Source organism: Anastrepha obliqua, chromosome 6 (assembly GCF_027943255.1).
Source record: "Anastrepha obliqua isolate idAnaObli1 chromosome 6, idAnaObli1_1.0, whole genome shotgun sequence".
NCBI lineage: Eukaryota > Metazoa > Arthropoda > Insecta > Diptera > Tephritidae > Anastrepha > Anastrepha obliqua.
In genome coordinates this window covers 71,042,116-71,067,212 of record NC_072897.1, presented here as the reverse complement: position 1 = coordinate 71,067,212, position 25,097 = coordinate 71,042,116, and the positions used below count along the sequence as shown (strand labels likewise).

Sequence of the window (25,097 nt, the reverse complement as noted above, 5' to 3'; positions counted from 1 at the left end):
TCAATACACTCACGCCTCTTTATCAACATTTTTTTTTTTCTCTCTTAAATATTATTCAGTTTAGAACATAATATAATGTTAATTTATACTCCTGTTTACCTTATGTTTCTTCTTTCATATGTTATTGATGTTGTATGTGTTTCCGAGCCTTGGTTCTATAACCATTGTAATATTTTTGAAGTGAAAACTTCTTTAGAATCGTTGGGAGTGATTTGAGACTCGATGGAACGAAAAAGCGACACCAAAAAGAAGAAGAAAAAAGATATACGTATATATATGTATGTATAGAAAATGCTTCATTACCAGTCACACAGAAGGATGGCATAAGCAAATTTAAATTTGTGAATTTATATATGTATGTATATATGCGGATATATGTATATATGTTGTGTGTATGTACATATGTGCCTCGCCACAGCAAAACATACGGTAAAATTTCTTAAGAAATCCAGCGCGCATTCATAGGCACAGCGCACATTCATAGGCACTGCATTGCATGTACAGTAGGGCGGGTCGATTTAAAAATCGCTCATTGCTCTATGAAAATCGTATTCTAGGGATCAAAATAAGAAACTTTGCCGAAGGAACCATACCTCTAAACGAATTCTGATGTCCCCCAATTTCAAAATATCACCATTTTTGGCCTTTACATGAAAAAATCAGCTAAATGGCTATGTTTTTTCTTTATTTTTATTTATCTATACTAATATTATAAAGAGGAAAACTTTGTTTGTTTGTTTGTTTGTTTGTTTGTTTGTTTGTAACGAATATGCTCAAAAACTACTGGACCGATTTTAAAAATTCTTTTACCATTCGAAAACTACATTATCCAAGAGTACCATGGATTACATTTTATTTTGGAAAAAAATAGGGTTCCGTAAGATATTTGGATTAAAAATCTTATTTATAAAATAAAGTCAACTTTTTGTGTGTGTTCGCTAACCGGCCGTGTCTGCACCGAATTAAACCAAACTTACACACATTGTTAAGAAGGTATTGAAGATGGTGTCCGTATAGTTTGGATACCTATTGGTGGATAGGGCTCGAGATATAGGTCAAAACGTGGATCCGGGTAACCTTCGGATGTGTATGTACAATATGGGTATCAAATGGAAGCTGTTGGTGAATGCTTTAGTTCAGAGTATTTTTCATGCCGCTCCGTGACTAGGGTCTCGAGATAGAGACCAAAACGTAGACCCGGGTAACCTTTGGTTGTGTATGTACAATATGGGTGCTGTTGATAAGTGCTTTAATAGGGGGTAATTTTCATACCTATTGATGACTAGGGTCTGGAAATATATGCCAAAACGTGGAAACGCCGTGTCTTTGCACCGAATTAAACCAAACTTACACGCATTGTTAAGGAGGTATTGAAGATGGTTTCCGTATAGTTTGGATACCTATTGGTAGATAGGGTCTCGAGATATAGGTCAAAACGTGGACCCAGGTAACCTTCGGATGTGTATGTACAATATGGGTATCAAATGGAAGCTGTTGGTGAATGCTTTAGTTCAGAGTATTTGCATCCGCTCCGTGACTAGGGTCTCGAGATAGAGACCAAAACGTGGAGCCTAGAATGTGTTTGTACAATATGGATATCAAATGAAAGCTGTTGATAAGTGCTTTAATACGGGGTAATTTTCATACCTATTGATGACTAGGGTCTGGAAATATATGCCAAAACGTGGACCCGCCGTGTCTTTGCACCGAATTAAACCAAACTTACACACATTGTTAAGGAGGTATTGAAGATGGTTTCCGTATAGTTTGGATACCTATTGGTAGATAGGGTCTCGAGATATAGGTCAAAACGTGGACCCGGGTAACCTTCGGATGTGTATGTACAATATGGGTATCAAATGGAAGCTGTTGGTGAATGCTTTAGTTCAGAGTATTTCCATCCGCTCCGTGACTAGGGTCTCGAGATAGAGACCAAAACGTGGAGCCTAGAATGTGTTTGTACAATATGGATATCAAATTGAAGCTGTTGGTGAATGCCTTAGTACAGAGTAATTTTCATGCCGCTACATAACTGATGTCTCGAGATATAGGTCAAAACGTGGACCCGGGTAACCTTTGGTTGTGTATGTACAATATGGGTATCAAATGAAAGCTGTTGATAAGTGCTTTAATACGGGGTAATTTGCATACCTATTGATGACTAGGGTCTCGAAATATATGCCAAAACGTGGACCCGCCGTGTCTTTGCACCGAATTAAACCAAACTTATGCACATTGTGAAGTAAGTATTGAAAATGGGTTTCGTAAAGTTTGGTTGTAATTCGGAGCAGTGGCAACGGGTACAGCGTTCTTTTGAGCCAGCCATAATGTCGCTTACTTTTTTAACGCTTGGGGCGGAACTGAACTGTCAAATTGACAGTGTGAGTTACAATGTGTCAATATTTCTTTCTGATTTGGATGCCATAAGGAAAAAGCGTAAGTGCAACATGTAAAAATTGTCTTACGAAATTTGAGAATTTAATGTGAAATCCGAATGAAATTATGTGTTCGTGGAAAAAACAATTTTTTTCGTTTTTTTTTTTTTTTGAAAAATATAAATGGATAATGGTTAAAAAAGCTCCAATGCTTAATAAAACATATAAATTGAAACGAAAAACTCATGGATGATCAGGAAAAAAGACGATTGTTTATTCATATGCGTTGATTTGAAATTTAAAAACAATCTTCTTTTTTCCTGATTTTCAATTTATATTTTATATTTACTCAAAAACAAATAGAAAAACAAAAAATATTGTTTATGCCAAAGCGCTTGAATAAAGAATAAAGAAAAAAATAATATGAAAACCATATATTTTCTGTTCTAAACCATATCTATTCTATTTTAGTGTGCCCAGCGAAGGGGGCCGAGTTTGCTAGTTTATAATATTATCTATTTTTTCTCTTAAGAAATTTATTTAGTCAGAACATATGTAAATGAATGAATGTGAGTTATAGAAAAGAAACTAAAAAGTTCGACCCATATTGGGGGACATCAGAAATCGTTTTAGAGGTATGGTTCCTTCGGCAAAATTTCTTATTCTGATCCCTAGAATATGATTTTCACAGAGCAATGGGCGATTTTTTTGCCTTCCCACAAATCGACCCGGCCTAATGTACAGTAACCTTGAACAGGCAGCTGCGGTTGTCGAGCATTTAGAAACATATATTTACATACATACATATATGGGTGCAAACATATTTACGGAGCCGCGGGCACTCGACTTGACAAAAATTGAATATTGGCAAATAATTGGACGCGAGAAAATTAGCATATGGGCGGCTCGTTTTATGAATGAAAGTACTTGCTCTTAGAACTATGAGCTCGAATTTATAAATCAATTTTTTGATGATGAGTTTTTGTTGCACAGTACAATAGTTGAAACTGTTCGGCGCCGCCGCGACTGTTCAGCGCTATGGCAACTAGGATGATGGCCGCTACGCCTGCGCCTATTAATGCATTTTGTTCTTGTAGTCGCTAGGCATAGAATTTTAGCTTTGGACGACATACGCATTTACAGGAATAAAGTGAGTGGCCTGTGTGTGCGGTTGTATGTAGATGCATATGTGTATATTAATAAGCATTGTTTTGCTGGAAGCTCAGAACACAAATATGTATGTACGTATATAGGCTAGGCCATAGTATAGCATACATACATATGTATAAAAAATTCAAACCAAGCGTCCTACGAATGTTTGCGTGTATGTTAGTACGTCTGTGTATTATACGCGTTATGACGCTCATAAAAGCAACCGCGTGTGCTGTATTGCGTCCGTATTTTTATATTCGTAAATATTTTCATTTTTAAATATTTACCGCAATTATGCCGAAAAATAATGCAGAAAAGTGTCGTGAATTTCGACAGAAAAAAAAAAACCAGTCTAACGGTTAGACGCGATAAAAGTGAAACCTTCCGTAAAACAAACTGAGAGAGAATGAGACGAAAGCAGCATTAGGAGCGGGATAATTATAGGTTCATTATAATATTGCTATAAAGTTCATATTTTATTTTCTTCATTTTATTATTATTTATCCTCAATGTTTTCAATTTCAACAAATGATACGAGTGGCTTATGATAGCTAAAATATGATACAAATACTTTGATTTCGATGTTGTCAACATATCTTTGAAATACCGCGTCAATTGTTGTTTTTGATCTCATTCTCTCTCAGTTTGTTTTACGGAAGGTTTTACTTCTATCGCGTCTAACCGTTAGACTGGTATTTTTTTTTTTTTTTTTTGTGTTGATGGATATAAACTTTTCCGTTCATATAGACTTAGGCATAGTGGTGGAGTGGCTGTGTTTGTTAAATCTGGTTTGTCCAGTAGAATTAAATGTACATCAGAGCCTTACAGTTCAATTGAATACCTCTTTGTTGAACTGATGTCTTATCATACAAAAATACTAATAAAATTTGTTTATAGACCTCAGAAACACTTCACTTACGATGACTGTATGGTATTTATTGAAAATCTTATTCGACATTCGAATCGCTGAAGATTTTAACAGTGATTTGCTTACTGAAAATAAACTTTCACTGGCAATGCAAAATCTAGGTTTTTTCCAAGCAAATTTCTCAACTCCTACACGTTTCCTCAAACAAGCAGCACGCTCTTGGACATATTGTAAGTGATACATCGAAAATTTTAATCTTTGACTAGCTCTCCTTCCCAAATTTTTCGAAACATGACCTTATTTTCCTAACATTGGATTTTAAGTTATCTTGCAATACAGATTCCTATTCATATAGAGATTTTATACATATTAATTATGAGCAACTAGAAGAAGCTACTTTTGCCATACCCTGCTGTCCACAAACGTCACAGAAGACAAGCCACGAGAGCGATTAAACTGCAAAAACTGAAATTCTACGATCATTAGCTTAGCACAGCAATGGGTAAAAAAAACATGGAATTACAATCGTGAAATAGGGATTGGCAACAAAAGTAATTATGTTTCCGAAAATATAAACGTAAATGATACCAGTAATATAGGTAAGTCGTGAAATGTATAGTGAACATATGAATGGAACAATGACTGGTTTTACCTTCTCTAATATTGATGATTGTATAATTACCCAGTCCGTCTTCAGTGTGCAATCTAATGCGATTGGTCTAGATGGCATTTATTCCAACTTTTTAAAATTTGTATTGCCTAACTTTTATCTTATGTAACTTATGTCCTAAACAGCATTTTAGCTACGTCTGTTTTTCCTCACTGTTGGAAGGCGGCTAAAATCATTCCAATTAGGAAATCGAACGGGGACTTTAGACTCATCGCAATACTATCTTTTTTGTCCAATGTACTTGAGCGCAAAATGCATGCTCAGATAAATTCTTTTCTGATTCGAGATCTGCTGGTTAATCGGTACCAATCTGGTTTTAGATCCAACCGAAGTGTAAACCGGCGCTAATTAGGGTATCGGATAACATCAGACTCAACATCGACAATGATCGCGTAACTTTATTAACACTGGTTCACTCAAAAACTTTCGACATGAGCTTCAAGTTTTGAAACTTAGCATCTTGTTTAATTTCTCATCGAATAAACAACTCCCGTGAATAAACAAGCAAAAGGAGGGGAATTACTTGTTTGTGAAGAAGAAGAGTAGGCGCAGGCAATGGAAACAACTAAACACAAGAAATTATTCGCACACATACATACTTTTTTGCCACGGCGTCATCCGTAGAAAAATGAAATTAACGAATGTTCACGAATCAAATATCAAATGGCCGTTTAAGCGAAGTGCAAGCCGATAAACGAAAAGTCTTTCAATCAATCTTTTTTTACTTCATATTTAAATTTTTTTTATCAGTACAATTTTTTTTCTACCCGTAAATATACTGCTGGTATAATTATTGAATTACTATTTTTATTTAAAGTAACCCATATTTGACTATTTTGCACACACATCGTTATATACTAAGTGCATATGTACATTGTACATCTTCTATACTGAAAAGGTGAATGTCTGTACGTTGTCCGCGCATCATTACGAAACGACAACACCAAATTACGTAAAAATTTTTATACATTCATATTTTCACCCAATGAAGATTATAGGCATGTTTTTATGATGGAACTCCTTTTCCACAGCCCCCAGGCCGCGCCACCACTCTCATTCGCCACTAATAATAGAATATTTGCTTAAATTGAATCTAAAAAATCTTAGGTTTTCCTATTTCCCTCCATTTATAGCACACTCTAGACTTCATAATCCGCATAAGCTGTTCAACTATGACCCAAATGCAAAGTTCGAAAACGGTTTGAGATAGAAAATTAATAAAAATAATTTTGCTTGATATTTTTCTGATTAGTTGTTTTGATTTTATTCAACGAGGCATAGCAACGGATGCCAAGTATTGTAATATTGTGGTTAATAATAAAAAATTATTTTCTCTGAAATTATTGTTTGTAATTCTTTTATATACATATCCTAAATCCCTCAAAACTACTCCTACGCGAGCGGGGCCGCGGGTTAAACCTTAGTTTTTCCTATTTCCCACTATTTATAGCACACTCTAGACTTCATAATCCATATAAGCTGTTCAACTATGACCCAAATGCAAAGTTCAAAAACGGTTTGAGATAGAGAATTAATAAAAATAATTTTGCTTGATATTTTTCTGATTGGTTGTTTTGATTTTATTCAACGAGGCATAGCAACGGATGCCAAGTATTGTAATATTGTGGTTAATAATAAAAAATTATTTTCTATGAAATTATTGTTTGTAACTCCCTTATATACATATCCTAAATCCCTCAAAACTACTCCTACGCGAGCGGGGCCGCGGGTTAAAGCTAGTATTCATATATTGCGTAGTAGTACATGCCTATTTGCCTTAAATATTTGTATACGGTATACTAAAAATTCATAGAGCTATGTGAAATCATACATACATAAATACAAAACTAGAACAAAGCAAAGTAAAAAGATTAAATGTAATACAACGCCAATGCACAATCAAAATCCCGGAGTATTTTGAAGTCAAGGGAGGGATTAGTTACATACTCTTTTACTTCTAAGAGTAAGTCCAGTTAATAATAAATACCCATGATGGAAAAAATAATGCGATGGCGCCTATCGTGGTCCCGTTACTTTGCTCTCTAGGAATTTGACAACGAGTTACATGATTTTAGCTCCAGTATGGCCAGATTACCATTTTTGTAACTTGATTTAGCATTTTTTTTGTTATTTAATCTCGGAGTTTTAGTTCTTTCTTCATGACATTTTTCTAGCCTCTTCTAATTAAAATAAATGTTTATAATTTTAATTTTTTAAAAATTAGTTCAATAATTCTCTCAGTTTTTTTAGCTTTACTTTTTTTAACTTCTGGTAGCATTGCCCGCGATTGCAGTTGTTGTTGGTGTTCTTCTGCTTTCAGCAGTTTAATCTCTCTCTCGCTACTGCAGTGTTGCCTAGCTTTGGATATAAAAACGCACTAAAATGCTCATTTAACTAAAATAAAACACCAAATTTTTTATGATTTACTTATGGAACTTTGTATGCGTGATAAATTGTCTTTAAAATGTCTCTCTCTCGGTACTGCAGTATTGCCTAGCTTTGGATATAAAAAAGCACTAAAATGTCCATTTAACTAAAATAAAACACCAAATTTTTTATGATTTACTTAAAGAACTTTGTATGCGTGATAAATTGTCGTTTCTTTTTCGTGCTAACCGGTGCCAGTTGGACACACCAAGTGAAGCCAAGTCCATCTCCACCTGATCTTTCCAACGCAGAGGAGGCCGCCCTCTTCCTCTGCTACCACCAGCTGGTACCGCATCGAATTCTTTCAAAGCCGGAGCGTTTGTATCCATTCGGACGACATGACCCAGCCAATGTAGCCGCTGGATCTTTATTCGCTGCGCTATGTCTATGTCGTCGTAAAGCTCATACAGCTCATCGTACCATCGTCTGCGATATTCGCCGTTGCCAACGTGCAAAGGTCTAAAAATCTTACGCAGAATCTTTCTCTCGAACACTCCAAGCGTCGCTTCATCGGATGGTTTTAATCTAAATTCAGTAAATTTAAACGCCTTTTAAAATGTGTAAAAAGGTTTTCAATCTTAAGAAGAGTTGAGAGAGGGACATTTAATATTCTTGCATAACCAAAAAATTAAATTCACACTTTCAAATTTTATAAGAACCAACTAATTTTCATTAGCACTAAAATCTTCTCAGAGTGGCCTTTTTTAACCTTCTTTTGTATAATAATGCAGAGTTTTTTTTCACTTAAAGTTTCGGTAGCTTTAAATTAAAAAAAAAGAAACAAACAGGAAACTTAAAAATTTCCGCATTTTGGGAATTAAAAAGCACTAAATTTATTGCGAAGAGCAAATGGTTGGCAATACTGCACAACTCGGAAAAATGTGACATCACGCACACTCTGATGGGCACAATCTTCTTTCTATCATTCTTGATAAATACCGACTTATGCTGAAAACAGTGAAGACCGCACGGAATCCCTTACCGCATGCCCTTACCGTGCACAAAAACTCAACCCCGAGAACAACTGCGTTCTTTTAATTACATATTTACACAATACATCGGTTTGTGTGTGTATGTGTTTGGTTTTATCTACACAATGTTGCCATTGATATTTTTGCTTACACACTTTTTCACACGTCCGCGTTATGAGTTACAATTTTTCATTGTTTAATAAACCAAAGCCAAAAACTAACAAATGCAAATAGTTCATTTATCTATAATTAACAATATTCAACAGTATTTTTATGCTATTTTAACACAAATTATCATTTTTCTAAATTTATTTTGTAAATGATTTCGAAATGTACTGCTTGGCAACACTGTGTGGTGAGAGAGCAATCAGCTGGGTCGAAATTACGGAATTTTTTTAATAATCGTGAAATAAAATCTACGGTACTACGATATGGAAGGAAGGAACTTTTCGTTTACATGGGTTTCTCATTAGTTTGATTGAAACAGCTGGGTCGGAATTGCGTTTACGGGCTTCACTGTTTTCAGCATTAGCCCACAATCTGAATTTTATTGTAATTTTCCCTCTTTTGTTACTCTCGCTCTAACTAACTTAAGCTAGCCAATATTTATTCGATTAATGAGTAAGAGCATTATTAAGAGAACTTCCGTTGTTAAATTCAAAGATTACTCTAGCTGTAAGTGTGTTAATATGTAACATCGAACTTAAAATATTAGCTAACGCAACTTATAATTATCTCTTAAGTTTCAGTTTTAGTACACACCCGTTAAAACAGTTCAACACACAAATAAATGCAATTAGAAAAATTGTTGTGGTTTTATTAGCAACTAATAAAGGTGATTAATAGTTAATCGAATATCATCAAATACTTTTTAAAAAGTATACTTTGTGTTAAAACATTGAGCGGAATATGTAAAACGTATTCCTTTGTCGGGCAGCCATTTAAATCAATTGCTGCCTTGTGCAAATCCCGCAAAGGATCTCTTAAACTCTCTGACATTGATCAGCCCGTATATGGGGCTGTATATCTGCATGAGAGGTTGCCAAAGGCCTTGCCGGAGAAAAAAGCTACTAATGTCAGCGTTCTCCATCAGGGGCGAAGTTTACATCAGACGAAAGCCTAACGAAGAGCGCCAACTGTGGTGCGGCAGTTGATTCTCTTATAAGCATCACAAAAAAAAAAAAATAAAAATTCAATACACTCACGCCTCTTTATCAACATTTTCTTTTTTTCTCTCTTAAATATTATTCAGTTTAGAACATAATATAATGTTAATTTATACTCCTGTTTACCTTATGTTTCTATATATGCGTTTCTCACATATCACTTCATTTCTAACTTTCCATGTGTTATCTTCTTTCGCCCTCCCGTTTACTCTTTTCAAGAACTGCAAATTGTTTGGCATTTTATGTGGCTTTTGCTTAACCTCAAAGTGCAATGTCCTCGATATTTTTTTTTTTTGTTTTTTTGAATCCCGTTCCAAAGACTATGACAGGTAAACAAACTCGATGCGGTCAGATACATTTTTGAATCATATGTTATTGATGTTGTATGTGTTTCCGAGCCTTGGTTGTATAACCATTGTAACATTTTTTTTGTGTTGATGGATATAAACTTTTCCGTTCATATAGACTTAGGCATAGTGGTGGAGTGGCTGTGTTTGTTAAATCTGGTTTGTACTGTAGAATTAAATGTACATCAGAGCCTTACAGTTCAATTAAATACCTCTTTGTTAAACTGATGTGTCATCATACAAAAATACTAATAAAATTTGTTTATAGACCTCAGAAACACTTCACTTACGATGACTGTATGGTATTTATTGAAAATCTTATTCTCAGGTATAACGACATTCGAATAGCTGAAGATTTTAACAGTCATTTGCTTAGTGAAAATAAACTTTCACTGGCAATGCAAAATCTAGGTTTTTTCCAAGTAAATTTCTCAACTCCCACACGTTTCCTCAAACAAGCAGCACGCTCTTGGACATATTGTAAGTGATACATCGAAAATTTTAATCTTTGACTAGCTCTCCTTCCCAAATTTTTCGAAACATGACCTTATTTTCCTAACATTGGATTTTAAGTTATCTTGCAATACAGATTCCTATTCATATAGAGATTTTATACATATTAATTATGAGCAACTAGAAGAAGCTACTTTTGCCATACCCTGCTGTCCACAAACGAGCAGGATAATTTTCTTCAACCAATATATTTAGTTCCCTATTTGAACAGTATGTGCCGTTTGTAACAAAATTAATAAATATTCGTAAATGGCCTTGGTTCAACAATTACACTGATCAACAAAAAAAAACTTTCGGAAAATATCTTGGAAACCAACACTTGTTTTAAGACAAGTAAGACATGCTGATCTATACTAATATTATAAAGAGGAAAACTTTCTTTGTTTGTTTGTTTGTTTGTTACAAATATAGAAACCGTTTGTCTCTATCACCCACCGTTGTTGAGATATTTGGCATTGACCATTTATATATGTTTAATATTGTACCAAAGCAAACAACTCGCAGGCAAGTCACAGTAGAGCATATATCGCTGAATGGAGTACTACTTAACGTGAATACACATAGTTTAAGATATAATACTAAGTTTCCACCGCAGCCGGAGTTTGGGTTCTCTGCCGCTATCGTGTTCTTAGCGCAAACACCAAACAAAACACCTGTCAAATCCCATACAAAATTAAAACACAACTCCATACCTAAACCCACTTTTCAAAGCGTGTTTTGTTTGGTTTGCGTCTAATATAATTATTAAGTGGTGGCAATGTTGCTCATTTTCCTCATTTATTATTGCATTCTTATCGAAACATGGCAACAATGATTGCAATTTGTCAATATGACATTTGATTGACGCACCGGCTATCCATTTGGTGAATCTTGCTCAAACGACTGTTATATATATCAAACAACAGGTAAAAAACCGAGTGTTAAGCGAATAGAGGCTACTGGTGATGCGCCAATTCCGCAATATGGACCGGGAATAGTTTTACACGAACATTATTTATATACGGTTGGGGGAACAACTGGCTATGATTACTCTTGTGATGTGCATCGCTTAAATTTGCGCACACGAGTGTGGGAATGCGTATATATCTGTCGTCCAGATATACGCGAAGATCCAGAGGGTCGTTATCGTCACGAAGTTGTCTACGATGGGCAATACATATATGTGCTGGGTGGTGGTACATCGAATTTAGTGTATGATTTACAACGCATCCCTGCATTTAATTTAATTACAAACCGATGGGAATATTTCGTCACATTACCCGATCGAACATCACAAACAAATCTAAAAATCGAGCGACAAAATTCCGGATATCCAAACCCACGAAAGTGCTTTTCCTGCGTACAGCACACGAAATCGAATGGTGAGGTCGAAGCATTCATTACGGGAGGCTTGCAGGTGCGTAATAATTAAATTTAGTATTATTAAATTATATTTGAAGTTGGATATCCCTTTTCCATTTGCAGGCCGATCAAGTATATTTTTCAGATATATGGAGATTAAATTTTACTACTAAGCAATGGACACTTATAAAAACAGCCTCTCTACCAAAAGCTTTGTACTTCCATGCCGCAGCGCACAGTCAAAATGGTTGTATGTACATATTCGGTGGTATTGAATATGATGAAAAACGTATACGACGGTGCAATGACCTTTATAAAATGTGGATGACCATACCATTATTAAGTGAAATTTGCTGGGAGGCAGTGTTACATTACAGACCAAATCTCAAATTGAATGGCCACTCACAGCTGCTTAAAATGGGCATACCATTGCGCTTTGCACAGAGATTGTGGCATTCTTCAAAAGTCAAATGATTATACAATAAATGAAGAGATATATGGTATGGTATGTCATGTAACGAGCAATAAGAAGCGACAATTTTTATGTTTCATTCTAGACATAAAAGCATAATTATTGTTTGCTAACCATTTAGGAATGACATAGTTTCATATGGAAGAAATGGAACCAAAAGAATAAACATAATAAAATAAGACATGAATAATGAGTAAAAATAAAAAAAGCTAATTAATATGAAAATAAGAGTAATTATTTTTATACGCTACATATATGTACGAGCAGTTGTGGCGATTTTTTTTACAATATGGTTCATACACTCAATGGATGCTCAGATCACGAATTCTAGAAAATTGTATCATAAGAGTGGAAGCAGGATCAAGTGGCCAATCGGGCAACCAGATGAACACCAAATTTAAAAGGATAATAGTCTGCCGTCTGATTTAAAGTTCGTATTCATGAGTCTATGCATAATTAAATTCGCTTTTTCCAGATTAACGATATAAACAAATTATTTTCAATAAAGAAAAGATACCAAGTTTTTAAATCAAGGCGGCAGTAATGTGCTAAATAGAGATTGACCTCGAATGCCTGCAGTTTTTTTCTGCATACAGAGCAATTGCCACGCGCTTTTTTAGTGAAATCGGGTTTCGATAGTTCGTTTTTCTTTTGGCTATTTTTTCAAGTTTGCTGCACAATTTTTCAAAGCAGGATCTTTCCATTCGGAAATTATCTTTGAAAAACTTGTCCCCATTACTCTGGCAATTTTTATAATTCTTATTTCACAATGTCAACAAAAGACAGTTCAAACACAGTTTCCCCCAAACTTTCGGTGGAAACAGTTGACAGTTCTCCCAAACACAACTCCTGCAAACACGGTGTTTGCTTTTGGTGGAAACGTAATATAATACACTTGTAAAATACATAGGTATAACGTAAAGTTCCTTAAATTAAAAGTTAGTTTGGTTTGAATTTCTTGGCTTTAGACTTGCGTTTGTGCTGACAATTTGGCATGTTGCGCTGAAACATTCAGCAATAGTCGGCTAACATTGCTGCACTCCATCGACTTTGATAGCGTGACTCCATCACCGAGATGTCCTGATGGAAACGTTCACCATGTTCATCACTAACAGAACCTAGGTTTTCTGGAAAGAAGTCGAGATGTAAGTCGAGGAGATGAATCTTGAGGGACATGTTACAACCCATTAACTTGTACGCACTAATGCACTTCTGCACAATATTTACATAGTCAGGAGATGTATTATTTCCAAGGAAATTGGCTACACCAGACTTAAATGCCAACCATGCTTTTTTTCAGTTCTGCTGAGTAAATCTTCGAAGTGACTGTCTGCTATGATCTTCCTTATTTGTGGACCTATGAATACACCTTCTTTCACTTTCGCATAACTCAACTCTGGAAACTTGTTGCATAGGTACCGAAAAGCATCTGAGTTTTTGTCTAGTGCCTTCACGAAGTTTTTCATGAGCCCCAGCTTTATATGAAGTGGAGGCATAATAACTTTTTCACGCTCAACCGTTTTCACTACCTGGCTCCATTTTATCTCTAATGGGCCACTTCTTATTTATATAGTGGTGCTTCCTATCTCTGCTGTCACACTCGCAGATAAAGCAGCAGTACTTGGTGTACCCTGTCTGCATTCCCATGAGAATAGTGATCACTTTTAAATCACCACACATATTCCAATTGTAATCGCGATAGCAAATTTTTTCAAGAAGTAGCGACATGGTTTCGTACGTCTCTTTTAGATGAGTAGAATAACCAACCGGTACTGATGCATACATGTTTCCATTGTGTAATAATACAGCCTTCAAACTTGCCTTGGAGGAATCAATAAATAGACGCCATGCTTCAGTCTTATGTTCTACACCGAGGCTTGACATAAGACCTTGGATGTCAGTGCAGTGGCACATATTGTCACTCATTGCAAAGAACTGCACGAGTTCTTTGTGTCTATGTCGAAATTGTGAAGTTCTTGAACCTGGTGATAGCAAATTAAACTCTTTCAGACGTGAACCCAGCAGTTCAGCTTGACCTTTTGTTAGTGCCAGGTCCCGTACAAGGTCGCAAAGATCATCATTATTGATCAAATGAATTTCATCATCATCAGGATTGTAGTCAAAGTCTGCCATGTTGCTGAAAGACGAACTCTCTTCTTGTGTTGCATCATCGACTCTGTATTCTGTAGGTGATGTTGGTATTGGACAACTGACTGGATCATGTGGAATTGGTTTTGAAACCGAGGGAATATCTGGATACTTCACAGATGAACGAGTCTTGTATGAGAAACCTGTGACATTTGTCAAACAGAAATAACAGTCAGTGATGTGGTTGCTTGACTCACGCCATATCATAGGAACTCCAAATGCCAGATGGTTGTTATTTTTAGCCTTCTTTATCCAACCCCGTAAGTTGCATGCACATGTCAAACAAATGAACTGTGGTGCCCATAAGTTGCCACTGTCAACCTTTGAATCAAAGTATAGTTCATAAGCTTTTCTCAGAAATGGTGTAAAAGTCTTTCGGTGTCTTTTGTCTGTGAGATAGCCGCACACATAACAAAACAAGTCTGGTGAATTGATGCAGCCTCTAGACACCATTGTTTTCACTGAAAAAAAATAGCAAATATGTTATTAACTTAGTAAACTAAACTCTATTTTCTTATTCATTCGTAACAATAAGGGATTAAAAAATGTATGTTTATGTTAATATCTTAAAAACCTGACGTGATAGAGAAAAACGGTTTTCAGATTTGTAATCAGCATGAAAAACTGCTTTAGAAAATGTAATCATCAAACAAGATATTTTTGGGTTGTTATTCAGTGTTATTCAAAAGCGCAACAAGGCATATCGAAAGTGGAAACACTTGAAATGTGAAGCAGCCTATAATGTCTTCAGGGTCACAGAAGATAAGCCACGAGAGCGATTAAACTGCAAAAACTGAAATTCTACGACCATAAGCTTAGCACAGCAATGGGTAAAAAAACATGGAATTACAATCGTGAAATAGGGATTGACAACAAAAGGATTCATGTTTCCGAAAATATAAACGTAAATGAACTGAACGAGAATTTTGTGTAATTATCCGACCATAGCAATAATATAGGTGCATATGTCGTGAAATGTATAGTGAACATATGAATGGAACAATGACTGGTTTTACCTTCTCTAATATTGATGATTGTATAGTTATCCAGTCCGTCTTCAGTGTGCAATCTAATGCGATTGGTCTAGATGGCATTTATTCCAACTTTTTAAAATTTGTATTGCCTAACTTTTATCTTATGTAACTTATGTCCTAAACAGCATTTTAGCTACGTCTGTTTTTCCTCACTGTTGGAAGGCGGCTAAAATCATTCCAATTAGGAAATCGAATGGGGACTTTAGACTCATCGCAATACTATCTTTTTTGTCCAATGTACTTGAGCGCAAAATGCATGCTCAGATAAATTCTTTTCTGATTCGAGATCTGCTGGTTAATCGGTACCAATCTGGTTTTAGATCCAACCGGTTTACACACCGGCGCTAATTAGGGTATCGGATGACATCAGACTCAACATCGACAATGATCGCGTAACTTTATTAACACTGGTTCACTCAAAAACTTTCGACATGAGCTTCAAGTTTTGAAACTTAGCATCTTGTTTAATTTCTCATCGAATAAACAACTCCCGTGAATAAACAAGCAAAAGGAGGGGGAATTACTTGTTTGTGAAGAAGAAGAGTAGGCACAGGCAATGGAAACAACTAAACACAAGAAATTATTCGCACACATACATACTTTTTTGCCACGGCGTCTTCCGTAGAAAAATGAAATTAACGAATGTTCACGAATCAAATATCAAACGGCCGTTTAAGCGAAGTGCAAGCCGATAAACGAAAAGTCTTTCAATCAATCTTTTTTTACTACATATTTAAATTTTTTTTATCAGTACAATTTTTTTTTCTGCCCGTAAATATACTGCTGGTATAATTATTGAATTGCTATTTTAACACACTTTTATTAGGACGGGTTGTATGTATGTATGTAATGGAATCTTTGAGCTTAATTTTCACTGTCTTCTAAAATTCTGATTGACTTGAAATTTTGCATACCTATCAAGGACCGATGACGATGCAATAATTTGATAAAAGTTTTCCATTATCCTTATTAGGATTGCCAGGATTAATATTTTCTTTTTTTTACTGTGGGCAAAAAGTAAGGTGAATTTGGTTGTAAAATGAAAAATCTTTATTTATTCTTGTAAATCAGTTTCTCAGGCTCTCTCCACGAAATAAGTTCTTCATCCCGATTACTTCTTTATCACGGCCGATAACTGCATAGCTTTAGACTCACAGTCGATAAGAAAGGAATTAAATATAACACGAATATATCGAATAATTTATTCACTGACTGCAATGATAACAATAATTTTCATTCATATATTAATAAAAAAAAATAGTTTAAAGAAACTAAAAAACACGCTTTTTTGCTAATCGAACTAAAAAGTAGAAAATAAAAAATAGTCAAAAAAAACTAAAAAACACGCTTTTATTGCTAATCGAACTAAAAAGTAGAAAATAAATTTTAATGACAAAGAGACCTATAATGAAGTAATAGCAAATCGAACGATCAGTCATAGTCAACTACCTCGGAACAGAATTATTACAAAAATTAAGATACAAATAGAATAATTCAACTAGAGTTAAAAGCGTGGGATGCATTTTGCTTCACTTTCATAAACCTCTGTACATAGGTAGTTGCCAATAGAATGATTGTAATATTTACTATATCAAGCATCCCACGCTTTTAACTCTAATTTGAATTATTCTATTTGTATCTTAATTTTGGTTATAATTCTGTTCTGAGGTAGTTGACTATGACTGATCGTTCGATTTGCTATTACTTCATTATAGGTCCCTTTGTCATTAAAATTTATTTTCTACTTTTTAATTCGATTAGCAATAAAAGCGTGTTTTCTAGTTTTTTTAAACTATTTTTTTTTTATTTAAAGTAACCCATATTTGACTATTTTGCACACACATCGTTATATACTAAGTGCATATTACATTGTACATCTTCTATACTGAAAAGGTGAATGTCTGTACGTTGTCCGCGCATCATTACGAAACGACAACACCAAATGACGTAACAATTTTTATACATTCATATTTTCACCCAATGAAGATTAAAGGCATGTTTTTATGATGGAACTCCTTTTCCACAGCCCCCAGCCCGCGCCACCACTCTCATTCGTCACTAATAATCGAATATTTGCTTAAATTGAATCTAAAAAATCTTAGTTTTTCCTATTTCCCTCTATTTATAGCACACTCTAGACTTCATAATCCGCATAAGCTGTTCAACTATGACCCAAATGCAAAGTTCAAAAACGGTTTGAGATAGAAAATTAATAAAAATAATTTTGCTTGATATTTTTCTGATTGGTTGTTTTGATTTTATTCAACGAGGCATAGCAACGGATGCCAAGTATTGTAATATTGTGGTTAATAATAAAAAATTATTTTCTCTGAAATTATTGTTTGTAATTCTTTTATATACATATCCTAAATCCCTCAAAACTACTCCTACGCGAGCGGGGCCGCGGGTTAAACCTTAGTTTTTCCTATTTCCCACTATTTATAGCACACTCTAGACTTCATAATCCATATAAGCTGTTCAACTATGACCCAAATGCAAAGTTCAAAAACGGTTTGAGATAGAAAATTAATAAACATAATTTTGCTTGATAGTTTTCTGATTGGTTGTTTTGATTTTATTCAACGAGGCATAGCAACGGATGCCAGGTATTGTAATATTGTGGTTAATAATAAAAAATTATTTTCTATGAAATTATTGTTCGTAACTCCCTTATATACATATCCTAAATCTCTCAAAACTACTCCTACGCGAGCGGGGCCGCGGGTTAAAGCTAGTATTCATATATTGCGTAGTAATACATGCTTATTTGCCTTAAATATTTGTATACGGTATACTAAAAATTCATAGAGCTATGTGAAATCATACATACATAAATACAAAACTAGAACAAAGCAAAGTAAAAAGATTAAATGTAATACAACGCCAATGCACAATCAAAATCCCGGAGTATTTTGAAATCAAGGGAGGGATTAGTTACATACTCTATTACTTCTAAGAGTAAGTCCAGTTAATAATAAATACCCATGATGGAAAGAATAATGAGATGGCGCCTATCGTGGTCCCGTTACTTTGCTCTCAGGGAATTTGACAACGAGTTACATGATTTTAGCTCCAGTATGGCCAGATTACCATTTTTGTAACTTGATTTAGCATTTTTGTTTGTTATTTAATCTCGGAATTTTAGTTCTTTCGTCATGAAGTTTTTCTAGCCTCTTCTAATTAAAATAAATGTTTATAATTTTAATTTTTTTAAAATTAGTTCAATAATTCTCTCATTTTTTTAGCTTTACTTTTTTTAACATCTGGTAGCATTGCCCGCGATTGCAGTTGTTGTTGGTGTTCTTCTGATTTCAGCAGTTTAATCTCTCTCTCACTATTGCAGTGTTGCCTAGAATTGGATATAAAAACGCACTAAAATGCCCATTTAACTAAAATAAAACACCAAATTTTTTATGATTTACTTAAAGAACTTTGTATGCGTGATAAATTGTCTTTAAAATGTGCGCTTTTTTACATAAATGTGTTATGGTTATGTACAATTTAATTTATGAATTTTTTTTGTTAAGCGAGACTCTTTTGTTAAGGGAACGACTTTTTGCTATATTTGAGGTTATGTAACTAGATAAGGTACTCTTTTTGTAAAAATGTCAGTATGGTTTCTTTGGTATTTTCTGGTATTTTGTGGCTTATTTTTACAATGAATACATCTCTTGATGCACTATATTTCATTAAGGATTGATGGCCGGAAGAAACGATTATACCTCTATGGTTTTAATCCACATTCAGTAAATTCAAACGCCTTTTGAAATGTGTAAAAAGGTTTTCAATCTTAAGAAGAGTTGAGAGAGGGACATTTAATATTCTTGCATAACCAAAAAATTAAATTCACACTTTCAAATTTTATAAGAAACAACTAATTTTCATTAGCACTAAAATCTTCTCAGAGTGGCCTTTTTTAACCTTCTTTTGTATAATAATGCAGAGTTTTTTTTCACTTAAAGTTTCGGTAGCTTTATATTAAAAAAAAAGAAACAAACAGGAAACTTCAAAATTTTCGCATTTTGGGAATTAAAAAGAACTAAATTTATTGCGAAGAGCAAATGGTTGGCAATACTGCACAACTCGGAAAAACGTGACATCACGCACTCTCTGATGGGCGCAATCTTCTTTCTATCATTCTTAATAAATACCTACTTAGCCCACAAGCTGAATTTTATTGTAATTTTCCCTCTTTTGTTACTCTCGCTCTAACTAACTTAAGCTAGCCAATATTTATTCGATTATGAGTAAGATCATTATTAAGAGAACTTCCGCTGTTAAATTCAAAGATTACTCTAGCTGTAAGTGTGTTAATATGTAACATCGAACTTGAAATATTATATAACGCAACTTATAATTAGCTCTTAAGTTTCAGTTTTAGTACACACCCGTTAAAACAGTTCAACACACAAATAAATGCAATTAGAAAAATTGTTGTGGTTTTATTAGCAACTAATAAAGCCGATTAATAATTAATCGAATATCATCAAACACTGGTTCCCTCAAAAGCTTTCGATATGAGCTTCAAGTCATGATTCAATTATAGAAGGTTAGGTAAGTAAACAGCTTTCTCGCTCCCTCTTGACATATCGGCTCCCTTATTTGAAAACGTGTTGCTTCTTTACAAAAAAAAGTACCTATTTCACAAAAAAATTTTTGAATTGTAGTAAAAACTAAACTTTTGGTGCAAATTATTTGGTCGGCAACACCGTTTCCACTTTGACGCTTTGCTTTGTTATTATTCGTTGAAAATCTTTTATCTGTTTGTAAACATTCAAGTAAGTATAATAATAAAAGCTAATTATTTTGTAAATTAATGTCGTTTTTCACTATTTAGGTCGATTATGTCTTACATATCGTGATAGTCGCTTATTTGGAGTCGGCTTTCTGCTGCAGAAAACCACCGGTTTGTGAATTTTCATACATGTAAGTCCAGATCAGACATTTGTAAAAATTCTTTTTAAACTTTTTCATTCATAGGTTTTTATAGCAGCGTTTTTGCAAATATAACAGAGACCACCTTACATACAATACATAAACTACAGTTAGTAAGTTCTTTTAGAATATTTGCTAATAAATTGTAATAAATAAAAAGTTTTTATTTGTAGCACTTCACAGACGAGGAATTGCTGCGGAAGGTGTGTGTTGAAGAGCTAGGTGGCCCAACTATTGTGGTTTTTAGAAAGGAAAGCTCGTATGCGCGTATTTCTACCATTGTCTCATGTGGTGCTACGGACAATTTCATAGGAGACATAGAGCGTGTTGTGTATGATGGTGCAAATACCTGTTTAACATGTGACGGTTATTATGTGCCTAGTACTGCTACCTCTGAAATGAATTTGACTTCCGAACTGGCTGTCCACGTCGATACCTTACCCCGTCTAGAACAATTTTCTGTACGTAGATATATGCGCAACACCTACACGAGCAAATTCTCGCGCTTTAAGTCTACAATTACAGATATGTTGTAATGATATATTTGTGAGTTATTTTTAAGTTTTTGGTTTACAGGTTTTTGATTTCTGCCTGAAGTAAGTGCAGCGTTCCAACACCTATACGAGCAAGTGCACCCACATTTTTCATATTTCCACTCCGATTCATTACTGAGACACGTGGTATTGATATACGTAAATTTACAAACCATCACAATTACTAAAAGTGGATTATATTACCAATATCTAAAATTTTTCGATGTATTAGTTTTAGTCTATATTAATAAAGTATATTAAGGTAGACAAATTTTAAGCTATAAACTAGTAAATTTGTAATTTTTATTTTTTGGCCGCAATTGAATGGTATGGACTTAGACGACATGTGGTTTCAACAGGACGGGGCCACAAGCCACACAGCACACGCTGCAATTGATTTGTTGAAGAGTAAGTTCGATGAGCGCATTATTTCCAGAAATGGACCGGTCGAATGGCCGCCGCGCTCGAGTGATTTGACGCCTCTAGACTATTTTCTTTGGGGTTATGTGAAGTCATTGGTCTACAGTAACAAACCGGCGACGATTTGTGAGCTCAGAGCCAATATTGAACGCGAAATTGCTGGAATTTCGGCCGATTTATGCAAAAGAATGGTCGAAAATTTGGTTCAACGATTTGACTTCGTAAAACGTGCACGCGGTGGTCATGCAAAAGAAATCGAATTTCATACTTAAATGTATATGTTCAAACTCGATAATAAAAAAAAATTAGTTAAAAAAGTCAAACCGTTTGTGTTTTATTCAAAAAAGTTCAAAAGTTGAAGCGCTCTTACTGAAAAACGCTTTATATTTTGACCTTTGGTGTATTAAAAGACTTGTACTATTGTAGTAAATTAAACACATTAAATTCCTTCAAATCTATTGCAAGATTATATATATATATATATATATATATATATATATATATATAATTGGCGCGTACACGAGCTCTTCCTCCTATTTGTGGTGTGCGTCTTGATGTTATTCCACAAATGGAGGGACCTACAGTTTCAAGCCGACTCCGAACGGCAGAAAAAAAAACACATACATAAGTAACATCACATAGTTCTGCGTGCTCTTGTGTTAGATAAACATCGAAAATATTCTAAATAAATATTACATTTGTTTAAAGAAAAAACTATAATTTTTCTGTAGTTTTGTTTTAATGTAGATTAAATAACCAATATACTTGTTTTTCTCTTAGTACAGGACTAATTAGTTACTTTACGTACTTTTTTACTACCTTTAGGCAAGAAGGGGAAAACATTTTTCCCTTTTTCCCATCCTTCGTAAATGCAGCCCTAAAATAAGGGAGTGTCAAAGCGCCCTTGTCACTACTTACCTAACCTTCTATAATTGAATCATGCTTCAAGTTTTGATACTTAGCATCTTGTTTAATTTCTCATTGAGTAAACAACTCCTGTGAATAAACAAGCAAAAGGAGGGGAATTACTTGTTTGTGAAGTAGAAGAGTAGGCGCAGGCTATGGAAACAACTAAACAAAAGAAATTATTCGCACACACACATACTTTCTTGCCACGGCGTCTTCCGCATAAAAATGCAAACAAACTGTATTTGGAGCCTTTACATTGTTTTGTATTATACTTTCACAATTTAACACACGGCACTTCGTTTTCATTAGTTTGATTAGTTTAAATCTCAGAAATCACAATATTACCAAGCCATTTACTGAATTTTCACAAACATGTAATTTCTCCTACTTTTGTTGGTTTTGTTCGTTTGTTTTGTATTGCGTTTTGTACGCAGATGATGTCCAATTATATGTCAGCTGCCCTTTTTTATCTGTCAATTATTGTATTAATAAGCTCAACATGGACTTAGATCACGCCAGCAAGTGGGCCTGTGACAATGGGTTGCAATTAAATCCAAACAAATCACAGTGCATCGTTATTTACAAAAATACATTTGCATTTAACGACTGGAATGAAGGAAAACTGAACAATTTAGCACTTACTCCTACGAAAATACGACCTGTAACGAGTGTGCTGTTTTAGTTTCAAGTTATTAGCGACACATAGTTCTAATATTATTGTAATGAGGGTGTTGGAACTAGAAGCTTTTTTCTAGTTGTGAATGTTAGAAAATTTATTAGCTATAAATTGTTTGCGATTTATTTATAAGTTATCAAAATCTTTATAATTAGATGTAAGTAAAAGCTCAGGTGCGTTGCGCCGTCAAGCAGAGAATGAATATGTCTAAGAACTATTAGCAGTAGGTAGGCGGTGATAAAGAATGTTGAGTGACGAAAACGAAAAGCAAAACGGTGATACAAGTGGTGGCGTGATATTTGCGTGCCGAAAATACATTTTTTATGCACGCACTTTTGTATTGGCTTCTGATTAGCAGGACTTCTAATCGAACAAAGAAACTGACCTACCTCTAAGTACAATGCACTCAGTGCATTGCTATGGTTCTGTTACTGCACCGCTAATGTGCTGCTTTGTCCCAGTAGTAATTTCTGTGTTGCGTCATGCCAGTAAGGATTTCTGTGATTCAACAGAGCGTCTTGCTCTAGATTTAATAGCGACACCTAGTTTTAATACCTTATATGAATTCATTTCGATACAACCCTGAATCTATTAATGTTCATTTGTAAAGCTATAAAAGGAAATGTACAATGGTCTCCCTCATCATTTGGCAATCGAATGGCGAAGAGAGCTGTGTAATAACTTTGCCGTGACGGTAACGGTGCTTAGCTGTACTGTATTAACATTTGCTGGCTATATTTTATTTATTGAAATAAAATAAACGAATCCACTACAAAATTGGTTTGTTCTTTATCGTTAAGTCAGTGGCTTAGCTATTTCAGCATACTGGTTAATAAACCTTTTATACCAAGAGCACGTTTGAATGAAGGATACCAATTCTTTAAAGTTCCTTGGTTCGCGACCTAATGCTATTGCGTTGGTTTTCTCCGGATCTACACAGACACCTGCGGGACATCAGCGAATGTTCCAACTACTTCATTTCCGAGCAACAAAAACGACATTTATCATTGTTCACACGCAGATTAAACGTTCCGAGTCGTTCAAAAATTACATCAAGTTTTCGCAAGTCTTCATCAAATGTGGCTGAACACACAATTAAGTCATCTAAATAAGTAAACAAATTTATCTCGGATATTGCTGCTTTGAATAAATCAATAAGTCTCTGAAAGGTAGCTGGAGAGTTTTTCAGCACCAACGGCATTCTGCTAAACTAAAACAATCATAAAGGTTTGGTGAAACATGTTTTATTAATGCCTCTCTTGAAAACTGGAGCAATATATTGTCGGGTTGGACCTTTTGATCAACATTTAAATGTACGCCATCAGTAATCTTTAAAACTCTGAAATTAATCAAACTAAGATAGGTAGAAACATCATTATACTCACGCTGTAAACGACTCCATTGAACAGTCCACGTTTCGTGTTCCTTTCAGGTGTAGTGTCGTTGTCACGCAGCGAATCTATAAAAATTGCATGCATTGCATGTGGAGAATAGTTCGTTCTTGGGATTTCCGGACCGTAGTTTTCAAACTCGGAGAGATAAATATCACGATTCTACCCTTTAGGTTCGGCCACTATTGTTTCGGGTGGCTTCCTTTAATGGACCTTTGCTAATTTGACGGTTTCGACCAAATTTAATTTCAGCGGCCATACTTTGGCAAAGTCCTAGTGGACATTGGGCGTATCTTTAAAGAACCAATACCTTTGGCCCATATTCAACACAATAGCAGATTGTTCAAAAAAATTGGCTCGAAGCAACGAACAATTTTGGGCGGCGTTTGGCAAAATAATGAATTTTATCTCTTCTTCTTAATTGGAGTGATAACCGTTTACGCGATTTTAGCCGAGTTTAACTAAGCGCCCCAGTCGTTTCTTTCTCGTGCTAATCGGCGCCAATTAGACACACCAAGTGAAGCCAAGTCCTTCTCCACCTGATCTTTATAACGCAGAGGAGGCCTTCCTCTTCCTCTGCTACCACCAGCTGGTACCGCATCGCATACTTTCAAAGCCGGAGCGTTTGTATCCATTCGGACGACATGACCCAGCCAGCGTAGCCGCTGGATCTTTATTTGCTGCGCTATGTCTATGTCGTCGTAAAGATCATACAGCTCATCGTTTCATCGCCTGCGAAACGTGAAATA

The 25,097-nt window shown here is 34.9% G+C and overlaps 1 protein-coding gene and 1 long non-coding RNA gene across 2 annotated transcripts in view; both read left to right on the top strand.

Moving 5' to 3' along the window:
* The window catches only part of LOC129250694 (kelch domain-containing protein 10 homolog), a 103,008-nt gene extending 90,531 nt beyond the window's left edge, over positions 1-12,477 (top strand). The window contains exons 2-3 of the mRNA XM_054890299.1: positions 11,334-11,885; positions 11,954-12,477. Of these exons, the coding sequence (XP_054746274.1) occupies positions 11,334-11,885; positions 11,954-12,304 (903 nt within the window). The 3' untranslated portion in view covers positions 12,305-12,477. The remainder of the gene's footprint in view (positions 1-11,333; positions 11,886-11,953) is intronic.
* A 7,850-nt stretch (positions 12,478-20,327) lies between these two features.
* On the top strand, positions 20,328-21,047 carry LOC129250006 (uncharacterized). Its single transcript, XR_008582783.1, has 3 exons — positions 20,328-20,410; positions 20,465-20,532; positions 20,593-21,047. It is a non-coding gene; the product is annotated as an uncharacterized LOC129250006 (long non-coding RNA).
* The last annotated feature ends 4,050 nt before the right edge of the window (positions 21,048-25,097 follow it).